Raw genomic sequence first — 24,799 nt, forward strand, 5'->3', positions numbered from 1 at the left:
TAAATTTATACATTTGAAGCTATTTGTACTGCTATCAAAAAGCACAAAAATTTAAAAAAAATCTTCAAAAAGCAAAAAAAAATACCTAAAAATTATTTTTCAAACCCAGCAACTTCACAAAAAATACCTAATAGAATCAAAAGTATTATAAACTACTTCTGCTGTTCTTGTGTAATTTTCACAAAATAAGAAAAAAGCAGCATATTGTTTTGTAAATTCTAAATTTATAATTTCTTGACCTCTCCCACCATGCAATAGTTGCCCACGTTGATTGCGTAAACCTTGTGCAAACTGTCAAATTCCGTTGGCACCCGGTTTGTTTATATATTTTTCCACTCCAGGAATTACCACAATATTCCACGCGTGAAGATAAGCTTAGTGGTAAGAACCATGCAGTAATTAAGTATTTCTCAGAAGAAACTCCTGCTCCAAAGATCATATTAATAATGCTAATGTGAAACGAACGATAGATAAGATTAACTGTGTACCGATAGTAAACAAAACCTCAAGATGACCGGTGCAAAGAGTGAGGTGATTTATCTCGGCGACAAGGACCTTAACCGTAGCCGGAACAACCGCGATCAGTCACCGGAAAGGCAGATCAAGGTGTTGTTTTTCGACCTAACACACTACAATCGAACCACTCAGTTCCTGCTGTGCTGTGCCGGCGTGTTTGTCCTGTACCTGGTGTATGGGTATATGCAGGAATTAATCTTCACCCTGGATGGATTCCGCCCGTACGGATGGTATTTAACGTTGGTCCAGTTCGCTTACTATACCGCATTTGGGTACATCGAACGATCGCTGGAGAAAACGACCGTCCCACGGTGTATTCCGATGCGAACGTACGCACTGTTAGCGTTTCTAACCCTCGGTACGATGGGACTGTCCAACTCGAGCGTTGGCTACCTAAACTATCCGACGCAGGTTATCTTCAAATGCTGCAAACTGATACCGGTGCTGGTGGGAAGCGTGTTGATTCAGGGCAAAAAGCACGGCCCGATGGATTTCTTTGCCGCGTTTGCCATGTGCCTTGGGTTGATCTTGTTCACGCTGGCCGACTCGCAGGTGCAGCCCGATTTTAACAGCTTCGGCGTATTTCTGATCTCGATGGCACTGCTGTGCGATGCAGCAATTGGAAATGTGCAGGAGAAAGCGATGCGCGAACACCGGGCACCGAACAATGAGGTTGTCATCTACTCGTACGGCATTGGTTTTGTGTATCTGGCTGTGATAATGCTTCTGTCCGGGCATCTCGTAAAGGGGGTCGTGTTCTGCGCCCAGCATCCGATGAAAACGTACGGCTATGCGTTTCTGTTCAGCTTAACCGGATATCTGGGTATACAGATTGTACTGACGCTCGTACGGACATGCGGTGCACCGTTGGCCGCAACGATTACGACAGCGCGGAAAGCTGTTACGATAGCTTTGTCATTCGTGTTCTTCAGCAAACCATTCACCATTCAGTGAGTAATGCATTGTTTTATGTTCAAAAAAGGCAACCTTAAATGTGATTTCTTTTTCTTTTAGATATCTCTGGTCCGGATTGATTGTTGTGTTCGGGATCTATTTGAACGTGTACAGTAAACGCAGCAAACTTACGTTTGCTGATTTGGGCCGGATGCTCAACAAGGTTTTCCGAAGGATATCACGACAGCCGACGAAGGACGGTACGAAAACGTCACTGCTGGAAGTGTGATTCTGCTCCGATGCGGGGCTTTCTTTAGATAAGCTATAACGAAAAATATTCCAAAAGTGCGACACGCTAAGACATAGGTGGAAAATACATATAGTACATGCGCTATACATCTTAAAATGAGAATGGAACGGTTTTCGGTTTGCTAACACACATGTTAAACGCCAACGTTGCGGTAATCGATTGTCTTATCGTTGAGTCGTTATCATGCACTATTGTTAAAATGCCGTTTAATACGTTGGCGTTTAACGTGGCACAACTACTTATGATGAATCCGATAGGAGAATCATCCGAAATTTGTCTTCAAAGTTCAAATGTTCTCCAATCTGTTCGCAATAATTGCCCTCAAATTCTTACCAAAACAAATCACTCTCGAATGTTTTGTTGTTTTCAATTTTCACTTTAATTTCCAGTTTTGTTTCATTCCACCACTGATTTCCTTGTGTCTCTATATGTACGATTTTATGCTGGCTAACCTGCGAGAGAGAAAAAACACACACCAACAATATCCTCCTTCCTTTTTGTTTTTGTTTTTGTGCAAGAGGCATGTGTGTTTTTGTTTTAAGGTTGATCATCTTTCTTTTTTTTTTTGCTGATTCCATATTCCCACGTTTCGGGGCACTGCAATCGTTCGATCGGATGGTGCTTAGTACATAATCGGGTACAACAACAAACCACTAAAACATTGAATTTAAATACACCCGTTACACGCCTGCACCCGATTTTGGTTGATCCTGTTCGGCGTGTGTGTGCGTTCTTTCGGGGCTTTTAGAGGTCCATTTTTACACAAAGCCTAGGCGCATTATTCGTCCCATTTACTCTGCTTGTGATGATCATTAGAAAGACGCACAAGATTTTTGTCCAGGCATTGTTACAAGCTTGTTTTTCCACGGACGAAGTATTCACCCTACTAAGTTCCCTACTACACTTACTACTATTTCTTCCCCTGCTTGCACGTCCTATGTGGTTCATTTGCGGGTTTTGTTCGGTACACGTGGTAATAGTAGGAGAGCACGATTGATTGTATAACCCATTCGGACAATGAACCTTCATTTTCCCTGCCTTACTACTTCGTATCATTCGAATGTGCTTAAAACAAAACAAGAATATGCTAATTCATACTGCTGGCTTGCGTGGCAGAAATAGATATTTGTAGGTTTCGACTGTAAATGTGTGTGGCATTTTTGCGTGTATGTGTGCACGTGTTGTTATATGTATGTGGCAAGGAATCGTCACACTGTATATAAAGGATGCGCATTGTATCTCAGCAACATGTTATAAGGAATGGTTTATGGATGAATTAATCCCCTCTCATTTCGTCGATTTTTGTTCACCTTTTGTTTTGTAACTCTATTAACCCATTTGCATTATCTTTGCTTATGTACGTTTTCTTTTGCTGTTTTTTGTTTGTTTGTATAAAATGCTTCTCCTGCACACAGCGTTCGTTTAATAATTTGCATTAGTAAAAAAATTCCTTCCCCATGTTTCCGTTTGTTCTATTATTAATATATATATATATATGCTACAAGAGTTTTTTTTATTCCTTTTTTTTTAATTTTCTTTCGATTTATTTCACTTATTGATTTGGGTTTTTTGTTTGTTTTGTTATTTTCTTCGATAGTTTCACAACTGTGCCGTTCCACTTTTTTTTTTCTTTCTCTTATACATCCTGCAAAAAGGAACTCCGGTCTCTTATCTTCTCCTCGGTAAAACATGTTCGTATTAGTAGCGTAAGTGTGTAGATTACTATTTTTGTTCGTTTTCCTTCTGTTTTTCTGTATAGTATTCACTTATTTTTTTTTGTTTTGTTGTAGCTTTACCATTGCTTTCTGTGTGAAAATGAGTAAAAGTAGCTAAAGTTGTGGGTATGTTGGGGTTTATTTTAAATCTTTTAAACTTTTTTCCCTTTTTGTTTCATCTATTCCTCTCGTTCGTGTAAGTGTTACATAAGTGCCGCTTGCTTTCGCTGGTTGTGTCTGGTTTAGTTGATTGGAAACGTTTTTTTTTTCATTATGAAATACCATTTGTTCCTAAAACCGATGCTGTTCCATTACTGTACCTTTTTGGTCGGAATAGTGTTTGCTCTCTAGTTAAATGAGGCTGGGTGCAGAGTTTGGGATGTGTTTGTGAATGTAGTTTGCGTTTGTTTTATAGTTGTTTATAGTTTAGGTTCGAAAAACAAGAGTTCATTACAATGTCCTTCTAATATCCTGTTTATGCTTTTGCTGCTTCAATACGCTAACTTCCCACTATGTTTGAAAGATTGCTTCTTTCCGTTGTATGTGCACAGACAGACAGTGTTGCTTTCGTACAATCCTTCGTGTAAGGAAATGCAGCAAAAATGGGTCAAAATCACGCGTATCAAGCAACGATCGTGCAAGGAAGGACAAAAAGACACACACACACACACACACCCGGCGCATAGAAGGTACTTGTAAAAGGTTGTCCTCTGTCTCCTTTCTTACTAAAACGTCATCATACTAAGGTGTGTTCACGACTACTCCGATCGACGCTCCCGCAACTCGATCGATAAATTTTTCCGACCAACAAACTTTCCACATTGCCGCAAGACTCGTTCAAGTAGTAGTAGGAATAGTAAATATGAGACACGGGTCGTAAATGTTTTGTATGGTCAAAGATGATGATGCACTGATTTGGCGTTTCATGTGTTTTTGTTTTTATTTTCGTTTTTTTACCATTTTCCTGTTTGCTCTTAACACACAATCATCTCGTCGTACGATATATCCTAATTTTAATTTAGAGTTTACTTTTATGCTTTACTTACGCGTACCATGTAATGTGTCTAGCTTCGTATATTGGATGTTTTCTTGTTTTCTCTCTCTCTCTCTTATGTTAGCTGTTAGTAGTAGCAACTGTGGCGTTTTAGGGCGTGTGTGTGTTTGATCCTTCTATCCTTGTGTTTATGTTTTTTTTCTTTCTTTTTTTCATTCCTAAGTTCATTTCGTTTACTGATAAAATTTACATCCTGGTTTTGGATGCTGCTTGTTGTTGTGTTTGTGTTGTGGATGGGTCGTGATCGAAACCTGTCGAAATGCACATGTTCATTATTGTATCCGGTTCGGTTATGCTCTGGTTGTTGTATATCATTGAGGAAAGAAGATTACTACGTTTTTTTTTGTATTATTTCAATATTTCGACTTTGCGCTTCTCCTTCTTCGCTAATGCACACAATACTACGAAAACAGACTTACAAAACATGTATCAAAAAACAACCGACTGAAGTAACAGGAAGAAGAAGATTGAGGAATTGTGAATAGTAGTAGTTCACATGTGTGCGCGTGTGTACCGTTCTTCCCTCTCTATGGCAGTTTGAAGACACATTTGATTCTCAAAGGATTGCGTGCGCCACTACTCTGGTTTATGGGGTTTCCTATTTTTCGCACCCAATATGCACGGTTCTAACATTGTTTTCCATTCACAAAACAGTTAGTTGTATAGTTGAAAGAGAAAATAAACAACGAAAACAAAAACGTCAGAGTTTTTTTTTGGTGGATGGACAACTAGTGGCATCATTACGCAGTGTAAAGGACTAGAGATTAGCCTTCGTACTTCTCTACGTACGAAAAACACATAGAGAATAAAATTGTCTTTTCCTTTGTGCAATTCAGTTCTAATCAAATGAAACTAGCCGCTAGAATGAGAATAGCTAAAAAAAAAACTACAGCACACATACACTTATGTTGCTTGTGAACACCTTTTTTGTCGTATCTGATGATTATCCATTTTATATGGTTTATCCTAAGCCATTTTTGTTTGATTCTTTCACACTTGCATGACCGCAATAAGTGGTTTGGCGTTTTCTTTTTTTTGTGTGCGAATGATTTAGTCCTGTTTTTGAGAATGTGTTCCTTTATCAATGTCACGTGTTTACACATAGCACGAAGATGGAATAAATGCATATTCGAATGTGTACCATTTGAAAGGAAGCGGAAAATGGAAAGACAAAACGAAAGAAAACGGTCCATAATAATTACACAAATACCGCACTACAACTGCACTATAACTAGCCCTCAGACAGCACCAACACGTACGGTAAGTTCGCCTTTACACGCACATATTACTTGGTTGGACTTTTCCTTCCGCTTTAAAAATAAATCTCAAAACCTACGTTTACACAAGTTTAGAATTAGAAGAATAACATTTGAACTTTGGTTTTTTTTTGCTTTCATTTTTCTCTCTTTTCCCCTCGTCTTGTGTCCCTTACCGTATCCTGCGCAGGATTGTTCCATGTAGTTCAACACATTTCTAAATCTGGATTGAACGGTCGCAGAGATGGAAACAGTGCGGTGGAGGGAGTAAAAAGTGGACCAAAGAGAGAGCTGGTGGGAAAACGAGAGTTCACCACGTGCTGCGCGTAATTTGTGTTTCTTTTTCCATTCACACACACAAAAGCGATACCTATTATCGATCCTTGCTAGTTAACTTCTAACCGATCCTCGGATATTATTATCTGCAAATCGTCTTTTACCATGCTACCACTTCTTCTCCTACCTTTTTTTCTATCGATTAGCGTGGAGAAAAAGTTCCCGAATATTCTGCTTTAATTACTACTGTTCTTGTTTTTTTTCTTCTTAAGCATACGATCAGTTTAAAAACTAATAACGTTCAGGAAAAGCCTGTACCACACTGTACTCCTGATTCTTCTTTCTGCGCGCTGCACGCGCGCTAGTTTCCTTAGCGTTTCCTTTTTATTTTCTTTTACTGCTGCAATTCGCACGGAAAGATAAAATAAATCTCACGTGTATCTCAATTTACCCTTTCGAACTAGCTGCTACGGGTTCGTCTCATTGTCATGCGGGCGCGCTGTTACGCTTGATTGTGTATTTTTCATGCCACACACAGCGATCGTCTTCGGTGTGCTCAAAAATACCACCCGCTTAAATATGTTACTAAAATATTTGTCATACCTAAATAGTACTTGTCGTCCCACATCGGTAAATGCGCGTACACTGTTGTGAATAGAGGCGTGGCGTCGTGGTCACACACCAGCTCATCAACGCACCGTCCATCCACACATATGTGGGGATCTGTTTCCGTTTCGATTAAACACAGCATTTCAATGTATTGGCCACTGGAGCTGAACGATATCGCAGCTACTAATTATGCTATTGTGTGTGTGTACGTTGCTTCATTCGTATCACGCTAGTGGAAATGAACAAAAAGGATGTTAAAAAAACAAACACATAGTGATGCAGCATCTAACTAATTAGATGAAATTGTGCGAACCTTTTTTTCTGTCGGTAACCTTCTGCTGTGGCAATTTGCATCGTTGCATTTGGACACAGCTACATGCCCTTCCTTTCCTGTACCATCACTATTTACCACGTTCAGGAACTAGAAGCTAACTAGGATACTGGTGAAGCTAGCGAACACAAATGTAAAAGCAGTTCGTGAAACTAGTGCGTGCGTGCTGGCGAAAGAAGAACACAGGAAACGGTACGTATGTATGTTTTGATGCCGCGGATGTGCATATGACGCGCGTCCTTCTTATGATGCTTAAATCTAAACGCTTCTCCCTGCCCCGACCCGACACACTACCCGCCGGTTTGCTTAATCCTGTACCTCTCGGTACGGCACCTCCGAGGTGATGGTAAAGTTCTGGAAATAGTGATTCAAAAACTCGAACGTTGGCCGCTTGTCCGGTATCGCGTCCCAACACTTCAACATCAAGCTGTAGATGTCGTCCGGCAGATGGTGTGCCGTTGGTTTAGGCATCCGATAGCCACGCTCGATCTGCTCGATAACCTCCCGACTGTGCATGCCCGGGTACGGTACCTGACCGTAGGTGAACAGCTCCATCAGCAGTATACCGTACGACCAGACGTCCGATTTGATCGAGAATTTGCCGTACACGATCGCTTCCGGTGCGGTCCATTTGACCGGGAACCGGGAACCCTGCTTCGGGCAGTACTCATCGTCCGCTATCACGCGTGCCAGCCCGAAATCACAGATCTTTGCCACGTTGTTCTCACCGATCAGCACATTCCGTGCGGCAAGATCCCGATGAATCAGTTGCTTCAGCTCGAGATACTCCATGCCGGATGCTACCTGTGCGGCAATATAGATCAGATCCTCAAACTGCAGGAACTGGCCATCGCCGGTGCGCAGGAAATCGAGCAAGCTGCCCTTGGACATGTACTCCTGCACGATGTAGATCGGTTCCTCTTTGGAGCATACGGCGTACAGCGCTACCAGCCGGCTGTGGCGGAACTTTTTCATAATGGCCGCCTCCTGCAGGAAGGCTTGCGTCGACATGGTACCTTCGCGTAGCGTCTTTACCGCCACCTCGATGTTGTTTCGCCATTTACCGTAGTACACCTCACCGAAATTGCCGTGTCCGAGTTTGCGGATCAGCTGGATCTCGTTGCGATTGATTTCCCACTTGTCGCGCAGTTCGGGCCCAAGATCCCACACCTGGGGCTGTGGTTTTGGACAAGGACTAGACAGTACGTGGCACAGTCCGAGGGCATTCTCTGTAGAGCGGTTAGAGAGAAAAAAAAGTTTGATTAAAACTGTCCGTCACAAAATGCATCGTGAATAACTCACTTGAATATGCCATCACCAGTGCCGGTAGCGATGGGAACGTTTGATTCGTTGCAATATAGTAGCCTCCATTGTCCAGTGGTTTAATCTTGTAGTGCTTTACGTGATAGCCTCGACTTTCCTCCCAATCTTTGACCGAGAGTGAGAACCCGTTCGGATTGTGCTCGGACGGTCGCACCAGGAACGTACCACGGGGATTTTCATTCGCCAGCAGCAATTTGTCCGCTTCTTTCCGTGAAACATTTTCAAAGAACCAGCTATTGCAATAAGGGGAAGATTTTACATTAGCATACGATTTTAGTACAGCATTAGCGATATCCGTTGCGGGGCATACATACTCTTCACTGTTGACGCTACGATCTTCGGCGACAAAGTTCCATGGAATGAGACCCTCCTGACGGGTCTTTAGATGTACCACACGCCACCAGTCTGATTCCGTATCGTCCAGAACCTCCATGCGGTCCCCTTTGACGAAGCTGACGTCTGTTTCCTCGCGCGCATTGTAGTTGTACAGCGCAACCACTATCCTTCGCGTGTTGTGACCGGGCAGCACTAATGGGAAATTAAAAATAAAATGATTATTAATAGCAACAGGAAGTCGTCGCGTGAATTGATAATTGAGAATTATTTTGCACAAACATTCACATTCGTCGTTGGAATAGGATCCCTTAACCTTTCTACGCACAATGTACTAATATATTTGTACTCCGACTCTTAGCGCTCATAACCAAACAATATTGCACCCGTGCCATTACCAGCCTCTCTCATCATAGTTGACCCCCGAGGTGATGTATGGTATCAAGAACATTAAGTTGCGCGATAAGAAAAAGGCCCGTGCTTGTACTGATCCGAAACCGTTAGCTACCCGCGTTACGGTCCGTAAACAGACCAGCTGATGTAATCATCATCATCCAATAGCTTCTGCTGCTTCATGGCACAGCATTATAGACAGGTCCGTCAGACCGCAATAGATAAGACCGTTCACACTTGATGCACACAAACGGCACACGCTTTGGACTAAGAAGAAAGCTGATAGAGAACGTTAATGCTCTGGAAATTCCACTTCAGAATAGTGAAACAAATGATCGTCTAAAGATTGTTGCGCAGTTTTAGCATGTACAGAGCTGGAATCGCATCCACTTGTTACAATCAAATGAAGCTAACGTTAAGAGTGTGGCCAGAGATGCAATATTTTGATTTAATTAGATTAGTACGACACATTACGGATAGATTTCATAATAAGCGTGTTAACCTTAAACTTGGCTTCTCTAATGTGATTTTAAGCTGAATTTAGACATTAAGAGTAACACAAATTTGAATGGCTCCTAAAGTCTTATACTTAGAGACTTATATTAAGAATAACATTTCTTGTTGGAGATCATCAAGAAAATACTTACGCGGTGTTGTTCGTGGTCGAATAATGTCTACGCCACCCTTCGGATGTTTTATAAGCTGACCCCGGTTCGGATCGGGTGTGTACCGGGAATCGATCGAACCACCATTATTGTGCTTCGGTCCGGAGAGGTTTGAGTTGAAGCTGCTGTCACCCTTCTTGTAGCCGCCGGGATAGGTAAGCGCTAGTTCCTGATCCTGTCGCTTGCTGCAACATTTATTGCCCATCGTAACGCGCACGGAAACGTGGGGTCAGGAGGAGAGGATGAAATGATACTACAGCAATGGGCTACTGTGGATGTGTGTATGTACTGTTGCTCCTTAACGTGGGGAAAAAATCTTCAAAACCGTACGGTGACGGTTTTACTATATTCACGAAATAAGCTATCCTCTGCTAACCCCCGCTTTGCTCTATCAGCTATCGATGCTTGTTGTTGGTGGTGATGCTGCTACTGCTGCTGCTTGATTTCACGTCCGGCTATCGGATCGTGCCCACGGATAGCCCGGTACCGGTGCAAATGCTGCCGAACACAATGCCGGACAGGATGAGGATGGTGACGATGGTAGCGAACTAACCGAAAATGACGATGACAGCAACCGTGAACGTGTGATGCTCGTTGAAGGAATCCTCATTTGGAGAGGAGATAATCAACCTGCTGCAAGTGTGTTGGAGGTCAGTTAAAAGCGAACTGTGGTAGCTTTTCTTGCTTTCTTTCGTTACTCCACTTCTCCAGGGGTTAATGAATGGATTCTAATTACTTCAAGTCCGTCAAGTACTTGCTAACCGGTATATGGAGGACGAGACTACTTCTCGTAACGTGTCTCACAAAAACTAATAGCCGGCTTCACATGGTACAACAGTGGATCCTTTTTTTGCCGTATGTTCGCTCTTTTCCTGAACTTTGTATATCCAGCTGTATAAACCTTTCACTGTCAGGCGTGCTGTAGTAGTTGTAGTAGTAGTAGTAACCGTGGTTGGTAACTTTTTTCATTAGCCAACCTTACAAACGCAAAACTTTCAACAAGCAACAACATTCGCTATCTTCCGTTCCGGTTTGCGGGTATATACGTTCTTTGCTCTTGCTGTGGTGGAATGTGTTTTGCTACACTTTGGTGGCCGTGTCGGTTGAACCACGGAACAGAATGTCCTTTCTCGTCATGCAGCAATGGAGCTATCTTCGCTGCCAGTCCGAGCAATGTGCCTTATTAGATGTGATGGCACAACTCACTTCCTATGCGAACACGGCAGAATTCCTTTTGGGAAAACTTTGTGCTACAACTATGCAAATCGGTGAACGACAAATTGCAATGATTCTTTGGACGTCGTTCCTGTCACTGTTGCTCGTTTCGCTTCCTCGACCAGTGCAATCATAGTGTTTGTGGAAAGTTAGTATTTTTTTTTGGGCCACGGTTCGCTCTAAAACTTCAGATGGAGTACGGTGGGATCCTGGGACGGACACTTCGATTGCCGTTGGGTTATGAAGGTCTGTGCGGAAGAGAAGTAAGAACAAAAATATCAGTTTATTACGTCTTTCACTAGCTTCCAGATAAGAATGGGTAAAAGTATCAAAGTGTTTTTGTAGGAAATTCGTTACCAGACGCCATATTCTTATAATTTATTAATTCGCAAGCTTTCGTATTTACGAATTTTTGCTTCAATATCATTTAAATGAATAAGACAAGCGATGAAGCTAGAATACAACACGAACACAAACCATAGTAGAAATAAAAATTGTAATGCCGTCTGGTATCAAAACGCCCCCTTAAAAATGAAGTCACGTCTGGATGCTGCCGGGGTGCCGCATACAGCATGAATATTTGCGATCGTAAGATGGTGACCCTGGCAGTATAACGAAGTAACTGGGTGTAACAACAACATAGTGATGACGTCGAGTGAAGATATCACACCACGAAATAATGCGTGGTCGCTCTTGGACCAATGTTGCTACTGCATGTATACCCATCGTCTCCCAAAACACAGCGAACCACAGCGCAATGGACAGAACAACCGCAAAAGATGCGAAAAACAGGAGGCCAACAACTTTGTGTGGCATGTATGAAAGAATCACATCAGTGTCGAGTCAAACCAAAAACCAGAACATTTTTGGGGTTAAAGCGTATCTAAACAAAAGCGTACTGGTGCTTTTAGTGCAGAATCGACAAGAAAGAATTCGAAGTTTTTGTATTTCTAGTGAAATTAATTCTAGTTCTAATGATAAAATAGTATATTATGACACTCAGTTTTGAAAATCAAAAAGCATTTCAAAGCAATTTAATTAAGTTTTTGTTAATTTTTTACAAGGTTGTACATAACAGAAATGTACATAGAAATTGAGAAATGATCTTTATTTATTATTTATAACATTATAACAGAAAAAAGGTTATACAAACAAGTAATTTAATAGTATGATACAGATAATTGCACGTTATTATCCATTATCAAAGATCATTTCAATATTAAGTCGATTTCTGTTCTCCTATATTTCAAGCCTTTACAAAATGGAATTCGATTTTTATATAAAAAAGATCGTGAATAATCGATTTCTATTTGAATAAGATTTAGAATGTCTGAAGGAACCCACATTTACCTCAACACATTTAAGTTCAACATGAAAAGATATAATTCCAACAAATATCCTCCAATGTTCAACCACACTGAGACCACACTGAAAAACAGGACATATAGCGCCACCCCTAAGCAAAAGTGTGTTTACCTCAAAGTACATGCTTGCCATATGGTTTTTAATGGCCTCTCGGTCTCTTCGTGAAGGGATTCCCCATTTGCAGTGGCACGCATACACAACGCACATCTTTCACTACATTTTGTGTCATACGATTCCCTTGGGCTGAGACACGATAAAGGAAACAAACCCAAGTCCTCAAAAGTCGGGAGATGCATCTATTGCCACATGTGCGTGCATGCATGAGCGTTTAAAATCTGTTTCCAAAGCGACACACGATACTCCGCGGTGCCATTGCACTCTCCGGCAGTAAAGCCAACGGGAGGGCCACCAACTGCTGCAGGGAAACACATATGCATTTTCATTATTGATAAATCCAGCAAATGTTTCTCGCTGTACGTTCCGCCACTATGAGACCGTAAATTTATCATGATTTTGAAGGGCAAGATGAGGTAGTCAAATGTGTAAGGGAAATTGTGAAGCAAAATTTTAAATATATCAACAATTTAAAACGAAACCCAGGTTGTGTCTACAGTGAGGCATGAGAGAAAATAATTTTCAGTCGCTTTCCTCATTTATACAGTAAAAAGTGGGGAAAGAAATGAATTTGATTTACCAGACCTAATCATATCCTTTAGCCATTTTGAATTATCGTGTACAATTTGGCACCACCACTGCTTGAAGTCCTTGAACAAGCTCTTAATGACCATGGCCCGTTGGGGTCCCTGATGGGCTGGTGGGCATGTGCTCCAATTACCGACCTCCTTGGGGTGTTGACAAAGCGGTAGAGATCTTTTCCTACTTTCTTCAAGAAAATGCTAAACGACCATTCCAATCGTCCTCAAACACGTGTCACCTACCTCCCCAATGGCGGTATGGTTAGTGGAATGGCTAAAAAAATGATACCAAAAGCACCTCCAGTTAGATCTACGAAATGACACGCTCCATTACTCGTCATAATTGAATGAGAGAAAATTTTGAAGTGCTGCAGTATGATTCCTTCTGACAATCTTCAACTTGTCTTCGGGCGAATAGGGGACAAGGGGGAGGTTTAGAGGGCAACCATTTTCCGCAGGGTGTGAATAGAACTTGTACACATACACACACACATATATAAATATATTTTTTTACATTCGACCAGTAAAAGTTAATTATTAAATTACACTTTCGCGCCAGCGGTACATCATTCCTAACTGCTCGCGACGCTTCTTGTGCGAACTAATAAAGTTTGCTTGCGATGTAAGCTGCAGCGCGGTAAAGCAGCACTTAAATTGCAGCTTCAGATTGCCTTTTGGCATGTTGAAAATATACACATACAGTACACAACCAAGAAAGCCGAACGCTTGTTAATTTTGATGATTCGTTCGCACTTTGTCCGTTCCATCGAGAAAGCAAATCAAAATGGCAGAATATGCTAATGCAGAAATGGAGAATAAATGAGATAAATTACTTAACATCGCTGGCGATACTAATAGACCTCATTATGTTCTATTAAGGTCCGGGTCCGGAGGACTGATGCAATAAGTAAGGTGAATGGAAAAAAGGAAACATGGAGAGTGAAAAAGTTGGCATTTATTGTGATGATCAAGCGACTAATTTTGAGACTCTTTCAAATATGCATTTTTATCACATGAAAAGCTTTTGCGCCATTTTGAATTATTGTAATTCGTTCAGGAACTTCTTCTTAAGCTAAGGAATTCTTTTTTTGAATCTAATTATCCTTAAGTAAGTTGGTCGTACAAGGGAACGCTCTCGGTGGGATTCAGTGCCAGCACTGAATTACAGTTTCATTCTACTTGAAGTTTCAATCTTACTTGAAGAAAGTTTTCCATTTACATTAAAATTACCGTGCGTTTTAAGCATTTTTTTTATTGACAGTTAATACTAAAACAAACTGAACTAGTCATTTCATTTGTGCTTCATTTTGATCACATTATTTTTGGAGTGAAAAAATCCTAAATTAATATGTTATGCTATTTGGGTAATTGGAATTTGGTAGTTGGGAGCCAAGTATACCTCAGTCATAAGGACACCTTGGCTTCCTGTAACGTGTGCACAAATACTAATAAGAATAAAGCAGAGTGCAAGTAGTGAACTTAGCGAAAAGACGTGTTTTTTCTTTGCTCCCGAAATTCTTACTTGTGTCCTCTCTTGCCAATAAATATACAGTCCACTCAAAGAACATAATAGATACATGATTCATAAATATCTGTACAATGGCGCGATCTCTAAGAAACATTAAAATTAAACTCAGCTCTTCGAAATTAGTTATAAGGTAATTATCAATACAAAACGCTTAAAATTCTGTAAATTCTAGTGTTATTTAATAATCAATTTCGAATATATTTTCATTATATAAAGGTTACATTTTCATAACAATTCAATATTTCTTGGAGTTCGTACTACAGACGAAATATGTAAATGTCATGCATATACTTAAAAACAAAAATTTATTTCATGGAAATGTTTGGAAATGTTTCCGGTAGGCCGTTTTCATAAAGTTCTGGTGTAAGTATACAGTTTTGATAGCTCCTCTTGAGCATAGGCATAGCAAATTAAAGCCTCAACATGATGCTACAGTTTGTTGTAGCGTGGAATGGAATTTGCAAGATGACAAGAAGAGACAGCCATATCGGAGCGATATAAATATAAATAATAATCTGATGAAATTTGCTGATTTTACTTGATCAACGAATAAACCAGCGGTTGCAAAGGAAAGCGTAATGAGCTTTTTCCAACAGCCATAAAAAGTACATCAATCATATTCGGGCAGATGAACTTGAAAATGCACTATCATCAGGAAAATTTGAAACCAACGTGAAAGCTATCAATGCAAAATAGAATGCTCCAAACATTGATGAAAGAAATTGTTCTTTTCAGACCCCAACATTCTTTTATGTTTGGGCAGTGAAATAAAAACAATATAACCCGATCAGCAAAAAAAAGGTGTCTATTTATTGCACGCATTAAAGTGATGAAGAACAGAAAGCACCGGATATCAACAAACTGTGTAAACGGAAACGGCGCAACTGTTCCGGAGAGAGTGTAAAACCGAACAACACACCGAGGATGTTTGGGATGTGTGTGATTCCAATACCTTCGGGTATATTTATGTGACTGTCTAAATATTCTTGGCAACGGCAATAAACACTCTGTTCCATGCAAACTTCTCAGTGCTTAAGGGCAACAGGTTCAACGACAAAACACCGGTGTCTGGTCTAGACAACCAAGAGAACTTGACACACAGAGTTCAACCTCCACCATCAACGGGTTACGTCCTTCAATGCGACACAATTATGACACCCAACCGATGGAAATCTACAGACAGCAATCTTCCAATTAGAAAAAAACAACAACGAAAAGTGTGAGGAATGGCAAGGTGATTATAAATATTTTTCCTCATTAAGTGCTACAACCTGTACGATCATCAACAAACATTCCAACACACACACAGATAAACATCGAAAGGACAATTTTACCATGGTGTGGCGTTTGTTTTCCGGAAGTAGAAAATCACACACAAACACACACATACACGTAGAAACAACACCAAACTTTTTCCATTCGCCACTAATTATCGGTGTGTCAATATAAAATGCCGTGGCAAGAGCTATCGGGCACGAAACGAACCAGGGCGAGTCGGGATGGCAGCAAACTTGACAAACACTGACGCAACAGATGGCGGAAATTGCACACCGGACGTAATCATCTTTCCCACCCAGTGTTTCCTCCCCTGGCAACGGAACGCTTCCATGGAGCTAGACAAGGATATTGGACAGGACAACAGAAGATACGGTAACCACGATAACAGAGTCGTCGATTCACCCCCGCACAACACGCACAGTGACGGAAGGTCACTGTAAAATCGGATGAATGATTGAATATTTTAAGCGGATTAGCGGATGAAGATGAAGAAGGACGATCAAGAAACAGATTATCCTAACCTTGTCTTCAGTGCCCCGTGTTGCGACAGCCTGTTCGCTGTGCGTTATTATTTTTTCAATTCCGGATGCCAGGATTACGTTTCCTGTTATTTTGTATTTGCAAATCGGATTTATATACTTGAAAGCGGGCCAGGAATTTCATCGAATAGAAACAGTCATTATTTAAGATGCTAAAAAAGATACGTCACGATACTTGTAACTAACGATGGAGTTATATTGTATTTTTAATCTACAATTTTTCATGTTTTTCTTTTAAATTTAACAACGTATCATAGAAAGGAGGCTTATGAGATTTATTTGTACCATCTCATGGCATAATCAAGAGTTAGCTATTGCGGAGATTGGGCGGTACGGTGATCTATGCGGCGCCGATGCTACACGAATGGACGGTATATCGAATCCCAGCCGAAATTGTAGACATGTTCGCAAAACTAACCAACCTGTTAAAGGTAAATAAAGTCAAGCAAAGCCAAAAAATGACTAGTCCAAGACCTGTCACACAGTTACTCACAGAGACCTGTGACACGAAACTATTGGGGAAATCTCGCTGTCGACAAGATTCAATCTAGAACTTTCTGCTGATTAGACCAAACGCTGAGGCACTGTACAAAATGACTCCTCATCTCAAGCAGGCCACGTCTATTAGCGTTATACCTCGTTATACGTTATAACGTTATCTTTCGATCTTAAAGAAGCTTAAAAGCTCCTAGTAAGAACAGTTTTGAAAGGTCAAAATTTCATCAAGAGTAGCTTTTGAGTTCTTCAAACTTAAATTCAAATTGTAACTTGAACTCCTTCGGCAAGAAGATATTATCGCTATAATTTTTCCAACAGTCTCATGCACCGTGTGTCTACACGGTTCCATCGTTTATCAATATCGATCGTAACACTATGGAATGCCATTAAAAGTATTTCTCATCTAAAATGAGACATCCGAGATGGGAAGGTAATTGCTACCAGAGAACAACCAGAAATCTGGCGAACGACGGAAATTTATGACAGATGCAAGAAAAATGATCATCTGCTAAGAATCCTGCACCATCATCAAGGTGTATATATGTCTGGAATACTGATTCTCGTTTTTTTTTTATTTGGGAGGAAGATTCGTTTGATACTCATTGCCATTTTTAATGGTCCTTTCGCCAGAGACGTGATGGTAATTTGTCAAAACGTATCTCGTTTGCCCACAAACACATCCATTCTTCCTCCACATCTTTGCAGGTTTCGTAAGTGTGTGGAGAATGTATCGATATCATTCAGACACGCGGGAGTCGTTGTCGGAAGGGAAGTCAGTAATCGTCGTCAACGTGATTGTTACTCGCTCTACGACGTCCTCCACCCTAAAAAAAAGATGGCAAATAAATAAACATATTCCCACCGTTCGTTATCGATCGATCGGAATGGAGGACACCTTCTTCGTTTGGAGAGGTGTTCATACCGGCTTTTGGGTATCGTGTCACCATACTCCAACGAGTAACGCGTGTACACGGGGGGCACAAACACACAAATGCGGCGACAAATGGTAATATTTCATTTCCCAACATCCATCCATCTATTCCTCCATTCGTGCCGGTGGACAGTTTTTTTACACATGCACTGCCTACTGCTAATCGTTGTTTTGTCTGCGACTCTAGGGGAACGGAACTAACCAATCATTAGCACACAGAACCTGGTCATTACGTGAAAGCGTGTCTGATTGCATTGTACAACGCTCAATGGAATGCTAGAACTGTGTTAATGTCCGAAACACTCAGGGCTGTATTGAATGCACCGAAAATGTGAAAACCATCACACGCAAGATGAAACTTGACGTGATAGAGGCAGTACCTAAATTCGACAGCCGCAGTGTTAATGCATTTTAGCAAAAGAAAAAATAGGTTACATATCGTTTTGCAAAAAAAAAATGATATAAAAATATACATAAAAAAAAACACATAATATATACTTGAAAACACCTGACGGTAGTATATCAGTAGAGTCAAAATAGGAGTTTGCCCTGTATCAGTATAAAATAGGGGACACATAAGTGGGATTTTTCCAGCTTTTGTAATGTCACGTTCACACTTTCACATCCTGTGGCCAACAGCTAAATAAAACCGTGAAAGAAACCTTTAACGCGCGCGACACTCCAATGTCTGATCCAATGACAATGGGAGGGTTACAACAGAAGCATAAAGTTCAAGGTTGGCAATTATTCACTGACCCCGTAGTATGTCGCGATAAGGTGCATTACACATTGACATATATGAGCGAATGAGCGAAGAAGGAGACGCAAGTTGCATGAACATGAAAGTAATATCCTGTATTACTGTCGCTATTCGAAGTGTCCCATATTAATTACTATTTAATCACCGTAATTGGTTTAATTGTAAATAGTTTCTTTAGCACGTTAATAATAAAATAATAGTTAATTAAATAAAATTAAAAAAAACTTGCCGAACTTGATTTATTTTCCACTCTTAGGCAAAGTTTGAAACAAACGCAAAGAGTGGCATAATGGAACGAAACAAGACAGAAACAGGTATGATAATTGTGATAGCTCTCGCCACATTACTGTTGGCTTAATAATTCAGCAAACAATTGTGTTCTGCAAAACGGTTCAATTGAACTTTCGCTAGATAGATGAGTTCCCGCTAGATGACGCTAGATAGCGATTTCGGCTGAGTGAGGAGCTTCGGCTAAGCGAGGATATTCGGCTGAGCGAGATGAGTGCCGCTGAATAAAAGCCCACCGAAGCTGGCGTCAGGGCTCTTTCCCTAGCGACTCAGAGAAGAAGCAGAGGTTTTTTTAACACCATACCAATTCACCACACACAATCCACACACTAACACACAAAATACACGTGTGCAATATAGAGTATAGTTAAAGAAAACTGCGTGTCGCGAGTAAATATTTAGGGAAAGAAATCCGTGATTGCTGGACGCAATCTTTGTTGCTGGACGCAACAATTTAAAAAAACCTTTTCTCCAGTGTTATAAATCCTGTGTACGCTCTCTCCGCGTGACCGCGTGCTACGTTTTCGATAGGACATCGAAAACACGCTATCTTTATCGGAAGGACTCCAACGAAGAAAGTTCGCGAGTGCAGTGTTTCGCAAGTGATTTAAAAAATGGAACAAGTGTGTAGCATTTGCAACGGTGCAAATCTAGATGATGCCGTCGCATGTGATAGATGCTGCCGATATTATCATCTCGCGTGTGTTAACGAGGACGAATCCGTTCACAGCCGTGAGTGGACATGCCAGTTGTGCGTGCCTGGCACACCGCCGGTAGGCAGACAGGGATTCGACGATTGTACGTTCGACACGCCGTCCGTGTATTTTGCTCAACCCGCAGCAGTGACGCTCGATGATGAAGCACCCGGCCAAGGTGAGGAGCCCCCTGCCAGAATGAGACCGGTAGTCGCCACGTCATCACCGAACCATGTGGCTAAGTCAAGCGCCCCGAACGCTAATACGCTTGACGAAATTAGCCGCTGCTTCCATAAGCTGATGGAAGAACTTGGGACGAGCCGCGTGCAGCGAAGAGAGGAACCTAACATCGTAGAGCGGCTTGAAGCAGTTCTAGGCAACTTTGTTCAGCGCATGGAGCGAAGCAATGGCGCCGAAGCACGTGTTTCCAGTGGTCGGCAACCTTATTCTGAGTTCGGTGAAAATGATTTTCATGAACTTAGTAGAAGCCAAGTTGCAACCCGTCAAGCTGTAAAAGGGAAATTGCCGTATTTTTCTGGCAATCCAGACGAGTGGTCGATGTTTGAAGCGAGTTTTAACGAAACTACGCGACTTTGTGGATTTTCCGATGGAGAGAATACCATACGCCTTCAGCAAGCATTAAAGGGAAAGGCATTGAAGGCCGTTCAGTGTCGTCTTCGCAAATCGGATAACCTCAAAGAAGTGATGGAAACCCTTAGATCGATGTTCGGTCGGCCAGAGATCGTCGTTGGAACTCTTTTGGAGCAGATACGTCGTCAAGCACCTCCGAAGGGCGATAAGTTGGACACGCTAGTCGATTTCGCTATTTCGGTGGAAGAAATCTGCGCAACGCTCAGGTCAAGTGAAGTGGAAAACCGATTCGATGGACCTTTGATGCAGGAACTAGTCGATCGACTTCCTCCCTTTGTTCGTTTGCAGTGGGGCATACATCGTGTAACTACCTCACAAAACACGTTGCAGGATTTTGGAAAATGGTTGCAGACAATTAAAAAGGCGGCACTGCTCGTAACGCACCCCTCACCCAGCACCGAACATCGAAAGCATGTCAACATGCACGTGGAACAGTCTGCCGGCCCGAAACCAGATCAGCGATGCGCATGTGAACAAGGATGCAGACACCCAGCTGAGTGTGCCGCATACAATGGTATGAGTGTATCTGAGAGGTGGAACCTGGTACGACAGAAATCGTGGTGTAAGCACTGCTTAAAAAAGCATCGAAATCTCTGTCGAGAAGCCCGTGTCTGTGGAAAGGACAATTGTACAGCGAAACACCATCCAACGCTGCATAACCCCGCTTCGGCTCCAGGTAAAGCAATTAATAATTTCTCCCATTCTACCACAGCAGCAAGTGACGTACTCCTCAGGCATGTACCGGTCGTATTACATGCAGGAGATAAAAGAATACAAACCGTCGCGCTACTGGACGAAGGCGCGTCTGTATCACTAATGGAACACTCGCTGATGGAAGAGCTTGGTGCGTCAGGAATCCTGAAACCACTTTGCCTGAAGTGGACCGGTGGTCAACATCGCTATGAAAACAAATCAATGGATGTGAGTATTGGGATATCGGGACTTAAGAGTAACGACCACGTGTACGAGATAGATGTGCGGACCGTACATCGATTGGGTTTGCCGGCGCAGCGTGTTGAGCAAAAGGAACTACGAGCAAACTACAAACATCTGTCATCAATACCGCTAGCGTTGTACCGAGAGACACCACCAAGACTGCTGATAGGTATGAATAATTACCACATAACCGTGCCGCTAAAAACTGTCGAAGGATCTGTAAATGAGCCCATAGCCACAAAGACCCGCCTGGGATGGACAGTTTCAGGATGTATTTCTTCACAGGTAGCTTCAAAAACAGCAAAAGTAGTAGCCACCCACTGCATTGAACTATGCGATTGCCAAAATATCGATACGAAGATTGATGCCGCACTTAAAGGAGGGTTCGCACTGGATGATCCGTATAACAAACAACACGTGAGTACCCATTCCAAAAATGAAGAGCGAGCAATGATGATCCTAAAGCAAAAAACAAAACTTGTTAATAATATATACACTACCGCGCTGTTATGGCGCTACGATGATGTGATATTACCTAACAACCGCTCAATGGCAATGAAACGACTAACCTGTTTAGAACGACGAATGGAAAAGGAGACTCACATCCGATTGAAAATGAACCAGATATTGGGCGATCACGTAGCGAAGGGTTATGTAAGAAAACTTACCGATCACGAAATAACGGCAGCACATCCTCGGAAGTGGTACTTACCTATTTTCCCGGTAATTAATCCTAATAAACCGGGCAAAGTGCGCATAGTATGGGACGCAGCAGCATCAGTAAATGGAGTATCACTGAACTCAATGCTACTAACCGGTCCCGATTTATTAGCACCATTAACATCCGTATTATGCCGTTTTAGAGAATTTAAAGTCGCTATGGCAGCGGACATTCAGGAGATGTACCATCAGGTCCTGATTAATAAAGAAGACCAAAACAGCCAAAGGTTCCTGTGGAGAAACGATGCAACACAGAAAGAACCAGATGAATACGTCATGATGCGAATGACTTTCGGGGCAGCTTGTTCGCCAAGCTGCGCACAATTTGTAAAAAATGCAAACGCTGATAGATACGCCGAGCAATTTCCGCAAGCAGCAGAATGCATAAAGTCAGACCATTATGTTGACGATATGTTGACTAGTGTAGAAACACTAGAAGAAGCGATAAGGTTAGCGAAAGAAGTAACCTTTATCCATTTGCAAGGCGGTTTTAAACTGCACAACTGGATGGCGAACAAAAATGAAGTTTTACGGGTCGTCGGGGACAACGGGAACCGCTTGAAAGAGATGATGCTAGACCATTCGACTGCAACCCAAAAAGTACTCGGCATGTGGTGGGATGCTCATAGTGACACCTTCCAATTTAAATTGCCAAATAAAGCACAAGAGGTCCTAGAGGGAAAAATAGCACCTACTAAGCGGCAACTTTTGAGCGTTCTTATGACCATTTTCGACCCGCTTGGCTTAATCGCAGCTTTCATGTTGTTCCTCAAAGTACTTCTTCAGGAAGTGTGGCGCGCCGGCACTGGATGGGATGAGAAAATTCCAACCAACTTGGAAGACAAATGGAAGAAATGGCTCGCATGCCTACCTGAGCTTCAAAAGCTTTCAGTGCCAAGATGCTACCGCCTCGCCATCGACTTTAACAGTTGTAATACTGAACTACATATATTCGTCGATGCTGGTAAAGATGGATATGCTGCAGTGGCATATTTTCGGATCGAGTCGAACGGGCAACACGAGGTAGCATTGATCGGTGGTAAAACTAGAGTAGCGCCTTTGAAATACATCTCCATTCCTCGATTAGAGCTACAAGCGGCTGTTTTAGGGATACGTCTAGCTAAAACTATTGAAAAGGCACACCGAATACCAATTCAACGCCGATTCCTGTGGACAGATTCAAAAGATGTCTTATGTTGGATCAATTCCGATCACAGACGCTACAGCACATACGTAGCTCATAGGGTAGGAGAGATACTGGAAAACTCCACCATGAATGAATGGCATTGGGTGCCTACACTTTTCAACGTCGCCGATGAGGGCACTAAGTGGTCAAACCTTGACCCACACACCACATTTACCAAGTGGTTTAATGGTCCTGATTTTTTACGGAAACCCGAAGATGAATGGGACATGCCGTCGTTAAATGTCCGTACCACGGAAGAAGAAATGCGTCAAACCGTCACAGTGCACCATCTAACACAACCGCTAATAGCCATCGACCGATTTTCGCGATGGCGAAAATTGCAACGAGCAGCTGCGTATGTTTGGCGCTTTATTAACAACGCGCGCCAACCAAAAGCTTCGCGCATCCTGGGACCGTTAACTCATTTGGAGTTGCAACAAGCCGAACGCACACTTTGGATACAAGTACAGCGTCAAGAGTACCCAGATGAGTATAGGATCCTTCAGGAGGGGCAGGCGGATACTAAAAGAAACAGAATAAATCTTAAAAAAAGTAGCACTCTTTTTAGGCGAAGCCCCTACCTGGACACGTACGGCGTCATACGGCTACACGGACGCATCGACGCTTGCCAGCACATCAGCGATGACATGAAACGACCCGTCATCTTACCAAAAACTGGCCACCTCACCGACCTGATAATTGATGATTACCACCGACGCTACCAACATGCAAATCATCAAACCGTAATGAACGAAGTCCGGCAAAAGTTCGACATTCCGGCCTTGAGGCGCGCTTGTCATCGGGTACGAAACAACTGTATGACGTGCAAAATCCGTGACGCTACACCTACGGCACCCACAATGAGTGAACTTCCCGCAGCGCGTCTTTCTCCATTCTGCAGACCGTTCTCATTCGTTGGGATCGATTATTTCGGTCCGTTCCTTGTTGCTGTCGGACGGAGACAGGAGAAGCGCTGGGGAGTACTATTCACGTGTTTGACCATCCGAGCGATCCACATTGAAGTGGCAACAAGTTTGTCAACCAGCTCTTGCATCCTCGCGCTGAGGAACTTCATCGCTCGTCGCGGTACGCCGTTGGAGATTTACTCGGACCGGGGCACCAACTTCGTAGGAGCAAATCGCGAATTGAAAGAAGCTATTGCAGAAGTCAACACCCACGAGTTGGTTGAAGCGATGCACCTTCCAGACACGATATGGAAGTTTAATCCGCCGGCTGCTCCACACTTCGGCGGGGCATGGGAGAGACTGGTGCAAACGGTGAAGCGCACTTTGAACAACATGCGGTTTGCACGTGCGCCAACAGATGCGGTGTTCGCGAATTGGCTGATGGAAGTGGAGTTGATAGTAAACTCAAGGCCGCTCACGCAAGTTCCCGTAGAAAGTGAAGACGAAGCGCCATTGACACCCAACCACTTTATTCTAGGCTCATCAGCTGGGACGAAACCCCTTAGCAGCTTAGATGACTCGGCGGCCTGCCTGCGAAACAACTGGAGGACATCTCAAGCGTACGCAAATGTTTTTTGGCGAAAATGGGTCACCTCATACTTGCCAACGCTAACCAGACGAAGCAAGTGGTTCCAGACGAAGCGGGCTTTGAAGGAAGATGATCTGGTGCTGGTTGTCGACGACAACCTTCCGCGTGGATGCTGGCCAAAGGGACGCGTAGTACGGACAGTACCATCAAAGGACGGAGAAATTAGGCAAGTGCACGTGAAACTCGCTAGCGGAAAGGTTCTAGAGCGGCCGGCAGTGAAGATCGCTGTTATTGACATTGAACCACGAGATCCAGGTTTGTTGCGTCCAGCAACAAAGATTGCGT

General features: G+C 42.5%; 3 protein-coding genes across 9 annotated transcripts in view; 2 read left to right on the forward strand and 1 right to left on the reverse strand.

Annotated features, from left to right (window-relative positions):
* LOC125771689 (synaptic vesicle membrane protein VAT-1 homolog-like) overlaps positions 1-18,204 on the forward strand; it is a 443,804-nt gene extending 425,600 nt beyond the window's left edge. For all 3 annotated transcript variants that reach the window (XM_049442608.1, XM_049442610.1, XM_049442609.1), the window contains exon 9: positions 18,146-18,204. In XM_049442608.1, coding sequence (XP_049298565.1) covers positions 18,146-18,189 — 44 coding nt within the window. In that variant the 3' untranslated portion in view covers positions 18,190-18,204. The remainder of the gene's footprint in view (positions 1-18,145) is intronic.
* On the forward strand, positions 149-1,822 carry LOC125771700 (adenosine 3'-phospho 5'-phosphosulfate transporter 2). The gene is made up of 2 exons (XM_049442630.1): positions 149-1,466; positions 1,531-1,822. Exons 1-2 carry the CDS (start codon positions 511-513, stop codon positions 1,697-1,699), a joined length of 1,125 nt encoding a protein of 374 aa, XP_049298587.1. The 5' UTR covers positions 149-510; the 3' UTR covers positions 1,700-1,822.
* Positions 2,076-24,799, reverse strand: part of LOC125771688 (tyrosine-protein kinase Src64B) — a 78,671-nt gene continuing 55,947 nt past the window's right edge. For all 5 annotated transcript variants that reach the window (XM_049442604.1, XM_049442602.1, XM_049442605.1 and 2 more), the window contains 4 exons: positions 9,658-11,138; positions 8,599-8,812; positions 8,264-8,517; positions 2,076-8,190 (listed from right to left, as the gene is read on the reverse strand). In XM_049442604.1, coding sequence (XP_049298561.1) covers positions 7,268-8,190; positions 8,264-8,517; positions 8,599-8,812; positions 9,658-9,880 — 1,614 coding nt within the window. In that variant the 5' untranslated portion in view covers positions 9,881-11,138 and the 3' untranslated portion in view covers positions 2,076-7,267. The remainder of the gene's footprint in view (positions 8,191-8,263; positions 8,518-8,598; positions 8,813-9,657; positions 11,139-24,799) is intronic.

Source organism: Anopheles funestus, chromosome 3RL (genome assembly GCF_943734845.2).
Source record: "Anopheles funestus chromosome 3RL, idAnoFuneDA-416_04, whole genome shotgun sequence".
Lineage (NCBI taxonomy): Eukaryota > Metazoa > Arthropoda > Insecta > Diptera > Culicidae > Anopheles > Anopheles funestus.

Bases quoted from the DNA above. Each gene is read 5' to 3' on its own strand.
- LOC125771700 (XM_049442630.1), top strand. From the start codon at position 511: ATGACCGGTGCAAAGAGTGAGGTGATTTATCTCGGCGACAAGGACCTT. The intron at 1,467-1,530 runs GTGAGTAATGCA...TTTTTCTTTTAG, and splicing joins AGCAAACCATTCACCATTCA to ATATCTCTGGTCCGGATTGA.